The following is a 14888-nucleotide window of genomic DNA, read 5'->3' as shown; positions in this document are numbered from 1 at the left end:
ATAGGGGTGCAGTCGTGGGTGAAGAGGGAGTAGAGAAGGGGGCTCAGCACACAGCCTTGTGGGACACCCAGCTTAGTGATGAGTTTGGATGGGATGATAGTGTTGAATGCCGAACTGAAGTCGATAAACAGCATCCGTACGTGAGTGTTGCTCTTGTCCAGGTGAGTGAGTGCACAGTGTAGGGCGGAGGAGATGGCGCCATCAGTGCCCCTGTTCTCTCGATAGGCAAATTGATGCCTGTCGAGGGATGGAGAGAGGCCAGCTTTGAGGTGGGCCAGGACCAGCCTCTCGAAACACTTCATGATCGTGGAAGTGAGTGCGACAGGGTAAAGACGAGGCGTGTGTAGAGATCATTGCCAGGCTGACATGTAAGCTACTGCAGGAGTGGTGCTGTGCCGACCAGATTGTCAACATGGCATTTTACAACACTGCATCAAACACAGGCCATCTCACAGCAGCCTGCATTGCCATCCAGCTCTCACGTGGTAGACCACTGCTCTGGCCCGGTGCCAGCATCACATTGGTGAGGTGATCCTCAGCCACATTTTCACTGGCCTCAAGGTGGAGTCCTCACGCTCACCAGAGGTTACCTTGTTTAGGCATCTGCAGGATTGCCGCACAAATACAGTGACCCATTGTACCGCTGCATTACTGCCAACGCCGAACAACCGTTCCTGGGCAGGTTACGTGCTGAACTCACTGCATGTGCTGTGGCAATGATAGACTACAAGCGAGGCGACTACCACGAGTTTGTGCAGCTGTGTCTTGTCTATCTGGGTGCAGATGATGCACTCCAGTAAACTTCCAAAGACCGGGAGCGCTGCACAAGGCATGCTGGATGGCCAAGTTACTCTACACTCTCAAGTTGGCTATGCTGGAGCGGCATATCACCTTGCTTCCCCAGGGCACCACACGGCAGCAGGTGCAGAAGATTCGGACGTTTGCCAACTTCATTACGCACATCTACGCAACATGGTGGCTGACCAAAGTTTCCAGTCCTCTCGCCGACCACCAGGTTGGCTGACCTTGCCAACCGGTATGCACCAGCTGCAGATCGATCCAGCATTTATCTCACTCAATGTAGAGGATTGGGCTACCAGTGCATCATTCCAGGCAGGTGTGGTGACTGGTGAATGTGCGTGCCATCAACGTCGTCAATGACGACGTTGAGCATGGGGTCAAACTCACAACAGACTTTGTGGCAGCAGTGAGCAACATCTGCAGAATGTGCTGCAAGCAGTTGAGCATTACAGCTGTGAGCAGCCCAATCTTAGCTGCTGCAAGCGCCGGCTGAACATGAACACAGTGAAGGACTAAGACTCCATTTTCAAATTTTTCAGTGATGATTTAAATGACAATGTAATGTTTATTGTTAAATAAACACATTTTGCTCTTTCCAATAACATCTTCTCAAAAACTATTTGTTGTATTTTTGATAAATTGACATGTCATGTTAATAGAAAATGGGAGTTATAAAAGCACCGAAAATGGCACTTTTTGGCATTTTACCTAAATTTCACATGCTGCGTTGGACCTGTAAATCTGAATGAATTTTCCCCAAACTTTGCAAAGATCATTTCTATAGCCATTGGAACACAATTCCAAAAGAACAGATTTGTTGTTAAATGTTTTGCATTGAATTTTGATGCACCCTATATATATATATATATCTATTATACAATTGAAAAGGTGTACCCAACCCAGGAAAAGGGACCCAAAGTCACACACTGCATACGACACTGACACATCACTGACACACTGCAACACGCTACACTCACACGACAGTGACGTCACAGACTTACCCTCCGCGTCGATCCACGGCTATCTCCTCATGTCGCGCAGCACACTGACACTCAACACAACCCCCGGAACAATTGTCATTGCACTGCCACTAAAGCCGGCAGCCTTCCACACTCACAAATAATATCAATATCAATAATAAACACAAACGCCACAAGCACCGACACCCCCGCACTCACACACGGGCCACGGAACACTGTTGCCAGGTCTATGCAAACAAGCCCAGAAAAAATGCCATACAACACGCTACTCACACACACTACAACACGCTACAACACGCTTAAAACTCGCGGACCTGGCAACACTGCATCCTTTTTTCCCATTGGCTACTGTTGCTAATTTGTTGCCACGTCTATGAAAACAAGCACAGAAAAAATGCCATTAACACGCTACTTACACACACTACCACTCGCTTACAATACGCGGACCTGGCAACACTATATTCCCTCTCCCATTTGCTCAAAGCCCACCACGTCACCCACGAGTTTTTAGGATACGTATCTCACATCCGGATGCACCACCGGACGTTACACACTACACACACACACACATTAGGATAACAACAAGACGAACGCTTGCCAGCCACACACACACACACACACACACACACACACACACAAACACACACACACACACACACACACACACGCTTGCCAGCCACACACACACACACACACACACACACACACACACACACACACACTGTACAGCCTGCCGGAAAACACAAGTAGAAGAAGAAGAAGAACAACAACAACACACCGCACACACTGATTCTAACTTGGATGGAGAGCGCCGCGATTACATACACAGTTAAAATAATGCAAACACGAAAATTGCGCGAACAACTGCGTCGACACCTGGCGTGGAACAAACGGGATGAACCGAGGCGCTTATATGGATAAGAACAACAACACCAACACTACACGCACACGCGCGCGCTGCAACAACGCGCTGCAACACAAAACAGCTACGTACAACGCAGTATCACTGCATACACGTGTGTGTGGTGTGTGTGTGCGTGCGGGGGGGGGGGGGGGGGGATTTTGGATCGCCTCGCGATGCAGCTCAAATGGCACGCACGCACACACACACACACACACGCCCCAAACGCTAATAATAATACAAAATAAGAACACTACACTAATAACAACAATAATATCAACAGTACAGAGAACAGTACAGTACACATGAGACATGAGTACAGTACAGAAAGAAAGCTCACATCAGAATATTAATCCATGTAATAATAATAATAATAAAAAATAAGAACACAACACTAATAACTATAATATCAACAGTACAGAGTACAGTACAGTACATCAGAATATTACTCCATGTAATAATAATAAAAAATAAGAACACAACACTAATAACAACAGTACAGAGAACAGTACAGTACACATGAGTACAGTACAGTACACTACAAAGACTTACAGTACAGCACAGTACAGTACAGTACAGTATACTGTTCCTGCGCCTTGCCATGCTCGCTTTCATACGCAAATACACAAAACCAAACAAGGCCACTCAGCCAGCTTGGCAACTTTGCGCTTTCCAAGCAAATGCATAAATGAAAACATCATGGGTTGCCATTGCCTTCTTCCCATTTGCGTATCGCATGGCGCTAGGATGAGCGGGCCGAAGGCCCGCAAAATTCTAGTATATTACGTTTTAACAATCTATAATTTAGGTATATATACAGTATATAGGCCTACCTCTCGTTTCCATAATATTTTGCGATATTATGGAAACGAGAGTAAAAGTGGCCATGTCTTCCCGGCACCCCAGAGCTTCTATTTTGAAGGAATCCTGGCGCTGATTGTGTTAATATGCTAAATCGATTTGGACCCGGGCATTTATAAGGAACTAGGCTGCTATTTGCAGTAGGCCGTTATTTATTGTCGAGCATGTTTATTTAGTGCAAAATTAAAATGTACGATAAACATACATAGCAGGCAAAGTCTTTTGTCTTTTTGATTTAATATTGCGAATAGGGGAGCTCTAATAGATTTGAGCCAGATTTGTGCAAACGGACTGACATGATGTAATTAGTTTGGTAGCACAGCTGTGTAAAATTCTAATATTATAAACATTTTAAAAGGCTGTCATATGTGACCAGATTTGACTGAGAGACTGCCATCGTGTAAACTCCAGCTTTTCACCAGGAGAAAACCTTTTTTTTTCCTTTAAAAAATGAGTTAATAGCACAGAGAGACTCTTCACATACTAGAGCATGTCTGAAATCGACATGTAAATATGAAATAAATGCTTAAACATGTAGCTAGGTGTAATGTTAGAGACCACAGAAGTGAACCTTTCAAGCCTGTTTTCTCAACTCACTGTTTTCTGCAAGACATTACTCTATAAGCCATATCTCCAAAACTGGTGGGTCAAACTCAACAACCAACATGTGAATTTGAAGCTATGATTCCCTGCTTTCATATGACATGGAAAACAAAAATGAAAACAAAAAACCTAATGGCAGCCCCTCAGTAAAATTTAGTCACAACAGAACGAAAATACATCGCATGGATGCAACTAGGACGTATCCTCAGTGATGTATCCCAAGGTCACCAGGGTTTCTGGTCTCACGAACATCATACCCCTCACTCGGGTGACCCAGCCGGGGTGATCAAGTCCCGATTTACGTCCCAGTAGCTATGGAGGGACTAGGCTCTGTGGGTTGACTCCTGTCCGGACCCCTCCTACATCTCACCAGGTCCACTCCTGCTCTCACCAGGAGTACAGCTAGGACCTATGCATTGTACCAGACTCCCATCACCACTCACCAGACACTTCATTCAGGAGTGGTGCATTCTTGAGCCGCAATGGTTCTGCAGACTCCACCGCTGGGCAAGTGGGCTCCACTTGCGGCTCGAATGGCCCTCCTAAAGGCCTCAACGAAGGTTTTTGGGCTTCCTCCTCACAGAGGATGCAGGCTGGGGCGCTAACCCATAGTGCTCACGGGGTGCTGTCTACATTCCGGCTGTCACCTGTCTCTCCGGTGGTCAACAGACTATACCTGGTTGTCACATAGTCTATTCCTATGAGTCACTATGAATAGAATACCTCAGAACGAAAATACATTGCATGGATGCAACTGGGACGTATCCTCAGTGATGTACCCCAAGGTCATTGGGGTTTCGGGTCTCGCGAACATCATACGCCTCACTCGGGTGACCCAGCTGGGGTGATCAGGTCCCGACTTACGTCCCAGTAGCTACCCTCGATCAGACCCACTAGGGAAAGACCAGGGCCACACAATCCGTTGGAACCACTCCGGAACTACTATGCCGGGACTGAGAGGGTCTATACTCTGAATATATTCTTTCAAATGAGGTTTGGCCTTATAGATAAAAAATACATGTTCTCAGTTTTTTAATGAATACATTTTCAACTATTTGAATAAAGGTTGTACACATCAGTGAAATTAACCGCTGGGAAAATCCCTAATTGAGAGAGTGCAGGCCTAACAAGCCACCACAGCTCATGCAATATAGGCTGCATGGCTAACAGGTGCTTACCCTACCATCTCTCTCCATATCGTTTGATAAAGGCATATAAAAAACATGACTTATACACAAAAAGGAAAATATACACTTCACGGAGTATAGATCACTTGGAATTACATCGGTTGAGGATTGGCCGAGTATGGCACGAGTTAGATCTCAACTTTTTGCGCAACGGGCCATGTCTGAGGACTTTGTGGTGGCAGTGTTTTATCTATACTTGTGAGGACCTCTGCTTGGATTCATGGTGAGTGCGCACCAAAAATACTCAAACTAGTAAGCTCACAACGCGCTGCATGTGGTCGCAACACTTGTAGATACACAGGATGACAATAAACATTTCACAGAATATATACTACTTTGAATTAAAACAATCGGTTCTGCATAGGCTGAGTATGGCACAAATTATTATTTTGGGGATGTGATGACTTTGACGTTGACCGAGCTGACGCACACCCCCCAATGCTCAGTATTGTAGGCCTATTTGTTATTTGGCCCAAAATGTTTAATCCGTTAATCACACAATCAAAGACCATTGATCGTTTGCAGCTGGCGTTAATTACCCCGCACTGCGCAAGGGTATTCACTATAGCGTTCACACCGTCACTAACTTGTGGATTCTAGTTTGGTAAACTGAAAAGAAAAAGAAAAAAAGTTTACTCCTGAAATAGTGCCCGCTGCCTGTGTGTGAGCCTGTGAGGGGAGGCGGAGGGGGGAGGAGGAATACCACTGCACTCAGTGCACTGAGCGACATCCGTACACAGGTGTATTACCGGATTTGCCTGCAGAGCAGACCATCGGCCACTGCCATCGGTGAAAGTCAAGTTTTTACAGATGCGCCGATGGCACTTAACAAGGTGTAATGAGTTGACGTCTGACGCTCTGGGCTTGTCAACAAGGAATGAGTCTTTATTCAGCGTTCTCCCTCCAAGTACCAACAGTGTATTCTCACATACCACAGTGCCACCTAGTGGCCTGGAATACCTAAGCATATCATTACATCTCCCCTTTTCTTATAGATAGAAACTGAACAATTAGAACAGGGCAAGGCAACAAGGGGGCATGCTGAACACTTTTCAAAAATGCGTGCATGCGTGTGTGTACGTGTGTGCGTGCATGTGTGCGTGTTACTTCGGACTGTAAGGAGACAACTGTTCATAAGTCCAGTTTTTCTCTGAGCTTGTGCTCTCTGTATGGGTAACGTCTTGTCCCCTCTTCAGTCTGAGTTATTTTCCCCTCTGGTCCCGCTTCAGTCGGAGCAGCCGGCGTTTCCTCGTATGTTCTGATCAGCTCCCGTCTGTTTCGCCTGTACTGATGACCATCTGCTTCAACCACATATGACCATGGCTCAGGGGTTGTTCTCACTACTTTGGCTGGCCTCCACTGTTTACCCTCTCACAGCGTCACCTGGTTTGAGGGTTGGCAATGTGTGTGACCCTCTGTCATAGTAGTGTTTATTTTTGTCTTGGTTTGCCTTTAGCTTGTCCCACACTCCATCCATTTTTTCTGGCAACAGCAGTTTTGTTGATGTGGGCAGCCTTGTCTTCGTTCTGCGGCCCATGAGTAACTGTGCTGGTGAAGGAAGGCCATCCAAAGGTGTATTTCGATAGTCCAGCAGGGCGAGGTAAGGGTCTGTTTTGTCCGCCTTGGCCTTTTTCAGCAGTGACTTTGCGATCTGCACAGCCTTCTCTGCTTTCCCATTAGATTGGGGATATTTAGGAGATGAGGTGGTGTGTTTAAAGCCATAGTCCATACTGAATTGCTTGAATTCTGCAGATGAGTACTGAGTCGCATTATCTGAAAAAACTTCGTCTGCTATGCCATGACGTGCAAATTGCTGTTTGCAGATGTTTATGACTGACTGGCTTTTTGTATTAGTTAGTTTATTAACTTCAAAGAAGCTGGAATAGTAGTCAACCAGGATCAAGTATTGTTCCCCATCCAATTCAAAGAGGTCTGTGGCTATCTTTTGCCACGGTCTGTCTGGTATGTCATGACCAACCATAGGCTCTTTGCAATTCTGCCTTTTGTACGTGTTGCATGGGACATTTTGACACCACGTCAGCTGTCTGGGCTGACATCCCTGGCCAAAACATGATATCCCTTGCCAGTCTTTTGTTTTTTTCAATCCCTTGGTGGCTGCCATGCAATTTCTTTAACATGTTCCTTCTCAGAGTGCCTGGAATCACTACTCTGTTTCCCTTGAAAATCAGTTCATCCTCCACAGTCAGTTCGCTCCTGTAGTCCCAGTACGGCTTGGCCTCGTCTGGAGTCTCTGACTTTTCGTTGGGCCAGCCCTGGAGGATGACTCTTTTCAGCACTGCGAGGATCTGGTCCTTTGCAGTCTCTGTACAAATTTCCTCTAGTCCGGCAGGTGTTATTGGTAAACACATGACTGCACAAACCTGTATATCATCATCATTTTCACTTTCGTCCGTTTCCTTCATGTAGTTCCTGCTCAGTGCGTCTGCTACATACAGTTATTTTCCTTTCTTGTACCTCACTGTCATGTTGTATTTCTGTAGTCTGAGGAGCATTTTCTGGAGTCTTAATGGGGTCTCCGCCAAAGGTTTTTTCATTATACTTTCCAACGGCTTGTGGTCTGTTTCCACTTCAAACGGCCGTCCAAAGAGATATTGGTAGAATTTGTCACAGCCGAACACGATAGCAGCCAACTCCTTTTCTATTTGTGCATATCGTTTTTGAGTGTCCGTAAATGCTTTTGATGCATACGCTATGGGGCGCTCATCCTGGAACAGCACTGCTCCGCAGCTAGATGCATCCACACTCAGTTTCACAGGCCGAGATCATCATAAAAAATTAGTACTGGAGCTTCAGTTACCATTTTTATCAGGTTCTCAAAGCACTTGTCCTGCTCCTCCATCCAGCTCCATTCCGTGGTCTTTTCCAGCAAGATCCGTAGTGGGGCAGTGACAGTAGATAACTGTGGTAGAAACTTGCCCAGGTATGTTATCATCCCCAGATATTGTTGTAACTCGGTCTTATTAGTGGGTTTTTGCATTTTTCTGACTGCTTCCACTTTCTTTGGATCTGGGTTTAATCCATCGGCTGTCAGGATATGTCCCATGTAGTTGACTTTCTTTGCCTTGAATGTGCATTTTTGAGGATTCAGCCTTATGTGTTTCTCTCTTACCCTGTCCATCACTCTTTTGAGCCTCTGATCATGCTGTTCTTCATCTTTCCCCCACACAAGGATGTCATCGACAATGACCTCCACGCCTTCTATGTCCTCGAACATCTCAGACATGAGTCTCTGGAATATTTCACCGGCTGTGTTGACTCCGAAGGGCAGCCTTTTGTATGCATATCTACCAAAGGGGGTATTAAATGTGCAAAGCTCTGAACTTTTCTTGTCTAATTTCACCTGCCTGCAGTAGCCACATTGTGCGTCTAGAGTGCTGAAAATCTTTGCTCCTGGCATTCGAGTCATGGCTTCTTCAATGGTCTTCATAGGGTAGTGTTCCCTCTCAATGGCATCATTTAAATCTTTAGGGTCCATACATATTCAGATTTTTTGCTTTTCTGGTTTCCATACAGTCACCATGCTGCTCACCCATGCCCTAGGTTCCGTCCTTTTCAATGACATCCAGTTTTTTCATCCTTTTCAGCTCTGCTTTTACTTCTCTTGTATGTCTTGATTGTGCATTTTCTTCACCTCTCCAACTCGTTTTATGAGGCCCAGGCTCACACTGCTTTTTAGTCCTAGCACCGGTTGCACGTTTTTATCCACAACTTGAAATTTGATGACATGGTACTTTCCTTTGTACTCAGACAACAGTCTGCATTTGCCCTTTGGCATTAAGCAATGTCCTGCATATGTCACTAACTTAGCTCTTGACTTCTCCAGTTTATCACAAATGTCTCTGTGAATGGATGCAGGGATGACATTACATTGAGCACCTGTATCTATTTTAAATTTTATTTTACGGCCACTGATTTTCAAGTTCACTTCCCAGTCTTCACCGTGGTCTGCTTGCACCATATCAACATAGAATTCAGTTTCTGAATCTGACTGTTCTTCCACCATGTGTACTGGCTTCTTTGTTGAATAGGTCTTGGACATTGCATTGTATGTAGTCATAGCACATCATAGTACATATGTATAGCATAGTATATAGTTAATATGTATAGTGTCATTATATAGATATGTTCTAGTTACGTTCTTAGCTTACGCATGTTTCTTGATAAATGCATTTTATATATGTGATGTATTCCCATACTTTTGTTCTTGCCTAATGTAAATCGCTCTGGATTAAGAGTGTCTGCTAAATGCCTAAATTGTAAATTGGACATGCATTTGGTGGAAAAATGGTTCATTTTGCTACATTTCCTGCATTTCTCACCATATGCTGGACATTTCCCCTTCTGGTGGTCTCTGCCACAGTATTTGCAATCTTGCACTTTGTTCTCCATGCGTGACGTTTTTGAATGTTCTGGGCGCTCTTTTCTTACTTCATTGATAGTGCATTCAGCCTGTGCAGTTTGCAGCTGATCCATTTGTGTGCGACTTGCTTCTGCAGCACGACATATTGACACAGCCTTGGTCAAATCCAAATATTTAGTTCTCAGCAGTTTAGCCTTTACTTGGTCGTCTCTTATTCCCACAACAATTCTGTCATTTATTAGACTGTCACGCAGATCCCCATATTCGCATGATTTTGCCTTTGTTCTCAAGTCCGTGACAAATTGGTCAATGTTTTCATTGGGAGCCTGAACACGCCTAATAAACACGTGTCTTTCAAAGGTTACGTTTTTCTGGGGTGTAAAATGTGCATCGAATTTCTCCAGTAGGGTTTTGAGCTTTGTTTTATCTTCATCGGCCCCGAATACAAATGTGTTGTAAATCTCCAGAGCTTCATCCCCGATTACATGCAGCAACGTGCTGGACTGTACCTTCTGAGCCTTGGTTTCAATGCCAGTAGCTCTCATGTAAAGTTCAAACTTTTGTCTCCATCTTTTCCAGTTCTCAGCAATATTTCCATCCAGGTTCAATGCATCTGGTGCTTTTAATCCATCCATGTCGGCGATAATTCGTATATTACCCAGGGGGCAAACCACCCTTTTTTTAGGAAACCTGCATTTGTCACAACATACAAAGTTGTCCACCAGAAATAATATCTATGACCCCATAGGATCACAACCTATATGGACAACTCGGTCAATTTTGTTGCGAAAGTCCAATATGGCCGTCCCCAATATTAGCCTCTATTAGTTATAATGGGGGGTGAATAGGGAAAAAAATTAAACTGAGAGATATTTCCACGAAACTTCTCAGGTTGATCAATGATATGAATACGAACATTTTTTGTATTGCAAGTTTCCATGAAATCCAATATGGCCACCACAATATGGCCGCCACATTATTAGCACTAAAAAAATAGGTTTTGGCTCTAACTTCTGAACCAGATAAGCTAGAAATGCAAACTTGGTGTCTATTTCATGGTTTCTGACCATGAGAGACTCAATGGAATACCTATTTTCATTATTGGGTGTGTCTGGACCCTTATTGTGCATATTTACAAGATGGTGGCTACCCGAAATAGTGCTTTACCATGATTTCTACCATGATTGTTGACTGTTTTGGCAAACACAAGCAATATTAATCCATTGGCTAAGATTCATGGCACAGAAGGAACATTTTCTTGAGCTTGCATATTGTCAAAATGGCTGCAAACATGAAAAAGAAAAGACATTACATTTCCTGTCAGATCCTATTACCCAGGGGGGCAAACCACTCCTTTTTTGAATACCTGCATTTGCCATAACATCAAAGGTTGTCCACCAGAAATATCTATGACCCAATAGAATCACAACCTATGTGGGTGGACACACCGGTCAATTTCTTTGGAAATCCAATATGGCCACCACAATATTAGCCCCCATTAGCCTATAATGCGGGTGAATAGGGCAACATTTTTAACTGAGGGATATTTCCACAAAACTTCACAGGTTGATCAATGATATGAATACCATAATTTTTTGTATTGGAAGTTTCCATGATATCCAATATGGCCACCACAATACTAGCACCCAGAAAATAGGTTTGGCTCTAAATTCTGAACCAGATGAGCTAGAAATACAAACTCATGGTTTCTAACCACGAAATATATTATTGTTCTGGGGTGTTTCTTTGCAGAAAGACATCCTTCTGGCTGTATTTTGGTTTTGTTCTACTGTTTGTTGGCATTTCCTCTGTTTATGTTGACAATCATTCCTGGCAGGGACGTGCATCGCCAAGCCGGACATCCCTTCCTTCACTGAGTCTGGATGGTCTCTCAGTGACGGGAATGCAGTCCCCTGTCCATCTACAGAGCCAGCCTGGCCTATGTCAATGAACAAGACAATATCATGTAGCTGTATCAAAGGCTGCCAGAAAATCTGTTCATGTGCCAGGGACTGGAGACAAGATGCAGCAGGAGCTTCACTCCATTCCTGACTGGGAATGTCTCAGGTGCATGCATCATTCTGTGTGCTCTTTATGGGCCCAAAACCACTGGCTCAACTCCAGTCCGCTCCTCTGACAAGTGTCCTGCTCACTGACAAGAGTGACATCCTAGCACACTTAAACAGAGAGTCCTCAATTTCCGAAGAGGATATTGCCACGATACCCCAGCTGCCAATCAAAGCTGATCTGGCTGACCCCCCCCACCAGTGCAGAGACAGTGAAAGCACTCCAACAAACCACTTCTGGAAAGGCACCAGGAGGTGATGGGTTGCCCGCAGACATCTACAAGAATGGAGGCTTGGCACCTGTACCAGGTCATCTGGAAGAGGGGGAAGTCCCTCAAGACTTCAAGGATGCATCCATAGTGCATGTTTACAAGAGAAAAGGGGACGGGGCATACTGCGATAACCATCATGGTATAGCCCTCCTGAGTCCTGAACATCACAGGAAAGATCTTAGCGAGAATCATCCTCAACCGGCTAATCAGCCATGCTGAGAATGTTCTCCCTGGATCCCAATGTGGTTTCCACGGAGGCAGAGGTACCTGTAACATGATCTTTTCCATTTGCCAGCTGCAAGAAAAGTGCAGAGAGCAGAAGGGTCTCTATATGGTGTTTGTCGACCTCACCAAGGCCTTTCACACAGTCAATCGTGAGGGCCTGTGGCAGATCCCTGGCAAGTTTGGCTGTCCAGGGACATTGATCTCTCTCATCGCGTCCTTTCATGACAGGATGCCAGCCAGAGTCCAAGGTAATGGTGATGCATCCCCAGTCAGGAATGGAGTGAAGCTCCTGCTGCATCTTGTCTCCAGTCCCTGGCACATGAACAGATTTTCTGGCATAGGCCAGGCTGGCTCTAGATGGACAGGGGACCATCACTGAGAGACCATCCATACTCAGTGAAGCGATGTCCGGCTTGGCGATGCACGTCCCTGCCAGGGATGATTGTCAACATAAACAGAGGAAATGCCAACAGAAACAGTAGAACAAAACCAAAATACAGCCAGAGGGATGTCTTTCTGCAAAGAAACACCCCAGAACAATAATACTTAATAGAGGGAAATTATGGCTAAAATATTTATATATCTCTCGTGGTTAGAAACCATGAGTTTGTATTTATAGCTCATCTGGATCAGAATTTAGAGCCAAACCTATTTTCTGGGTGCTAGTATTGTGGTGGCCATATTGGATATCATGGAAACTTCCAATACAAACCATTATGGTATTCATATCATTGATCAACCTGTGAAGTTTCGTGGAAATATCCCTCAGTTAAAAATGTTGCCCTATTTACCCGCATTATAGGCTAATGGGGGCTAATATTGTGGTGGCCATATTGGATTTCCAGCAAAGAAATTGACCGGTGTGTCCATATAGGTTGTGATTCTATTGGGTCATAGATATTTCTGATGGACAACCTTTGATGTTATGGCAAATGCAGGTATCCAAAAAGGGGTGGTTTGCCCCCCTGGGTAATAGGATCTGACAGGTAATGTCTCTTTTCTTTTGCAGCCATTTTGACAATATGCAAGCTCAAGAAAATATGTTCCTTCTGTGCCATGAATCTTAGCCAATGGATTAATATTGCTTGTGTTTGCCAAAACAGTCAACAATCATGGTAGAAATCATGGTAAAGCACTATTTCGGGTAGCCACCATCTTGTAAATATGCACAATAAGGGTCCAGACACATCCAATAATAAAAATAGGTATTCCATTGAGTCTCTCATGGTCAGAAACCATGAAATAGACACCAAGTTTGCATTTCTAGCTCATCTGGTTCAGAAGTTAGAGCCAAAACCTATTTTCTTGGTGCTAATATTGTGGCGGCCATATTGTGGCGGCCATATTGGATTTCATGGAAACTTGCAATACAAAAAATGTTCGTATTCATATCATTGATCAACCTGAGAAGTTTTGTGGAAATATCTCTCAGTTTAAAATTTTGCCCTATTCACCCCCCATTATAACTAATAGGGGCTAATATTGGGGGCGGCCATATTGGACTTTCGCAACAAAATTGACCGAGTTGTCCATTTAGGTTGTGATCCTATGGGGTCATAGATATTATTTCTGGTGGACAACTTTGTATGTTATGACAAATGCAGGTCAACCCCCTTTGCCCCCTGGGTATATTCTGACACCATGTAATGAGTTGACGTCTGACGCTCTGGGCTTGTCAACAAGGAATGAGTCTTTATTCAGTGTTCTCCCTCCAACTACCAACAGTGTATTCTCACATACCACAGTGCCACCTAGTGGCCTGGAATATCTAAGCGTATCATTACACAAGGCAAATATCGGCCCTACAGATTGTTGGCCGATACATCTGTGAACCTCTAATATATGGTCCAACACCAAGGGATAGATCACCAAGAATTGATCAGAAATTAATATTGTGTGCAAAGTGTAGAAGGTGTTTTATACCTTATGGTATCGTCTAATCATGTGTCTGTTTTATTTCAGGATTTGAAGAAACAAGCGGATACAAAGGAGAAACTTCGTCTGGAAGAACAGAAGCAGGCTCTCGAGAAACAGAGGCAATTGGATGAACAGAAGAATAAAGGAGAGTGGTGTGAATGGGGCCTTCTGGCAATCCCCGGGGCAGGGTTGATTAATGAAATTCGTAGAGCAGCAAATTAAATTAAATTAATTAATATAAGAACTGTCTGAATGCATATGCAACATTTGCAGAAGGGATAGACACTAAATATAAATCCTCGACTAGTTTGACTACTGCACAGTGTGTACTTACTCGACTAGTGTTTATAGTAGTAGACTAGTTCGTGAAACCCCTCGTGTGAGTAAAGGACATAATGGATACAGATTTGGCACTGTATGCATTGGTAAATGGGATTGGTTTGATATTCAAAATGAATCCATTGTATTTCACAGATTGTGAAGTTCCGTAATCTAAATCTAAAAGAAAATAATCTAAATCAATCGTCCAGCTGTGGGAGTTAGTTCTGTGGTTGGGGTTAGGAGTGTGGTTATGGTTATGGTTGAGGAAACACAGGGCTGATGGGACATAGAGGTACAATCCTGACTCTGTAGGATGGTGAAAGTGTTTTTCTGTTGAATGGTTCTGTCTTATTGGTTTCCTACAGAGGAGAAA

The 14888-nt window shown here is 44.2% G+C and overlaps 1 protein-coding gene across 1 annotated transcript in view; it reads left to right on the top strand.

Annotated features, from left to right (window-relative positions):
• Positions 1 to 14443, top strand: part of LOC306928811 (guanylate-binding protein 1-like) — a gene marked incomplete at its 5' end in the record, with an annotated part of 44208 nt that extends 29765 nt beyond the window's left edge. The window contains one exon of the mRNA XM_079509082.1: positions 14240 to 14443. Within this exon, the coding sequence (XP_079365208.1) occupies positions 14240 to 14416 (177 nt within the window). The 3' untranslated portion in view covers positions 14417 to 14443. The remainder of the gene's footprint in view (positions 1 to 14239) is intronic.
• Positions 14444 to 14888: the final 445 nt, after the last annotated feature.

This window comes from Electrona antarctica (assembly GCF_951216825.1).
Source record: "Electrona antarctica genome assembly, chromosome: 8".
Taxonomy (NCBI): Eukaryota; Metazoa; Chordata; class Actinopteri; order Myctophiformes; family Myctophidae; genus Electrona; species Electrona antarctica.
This window is presented reverse-complemented; position numbering and strand designations above follow the sequence as displayed.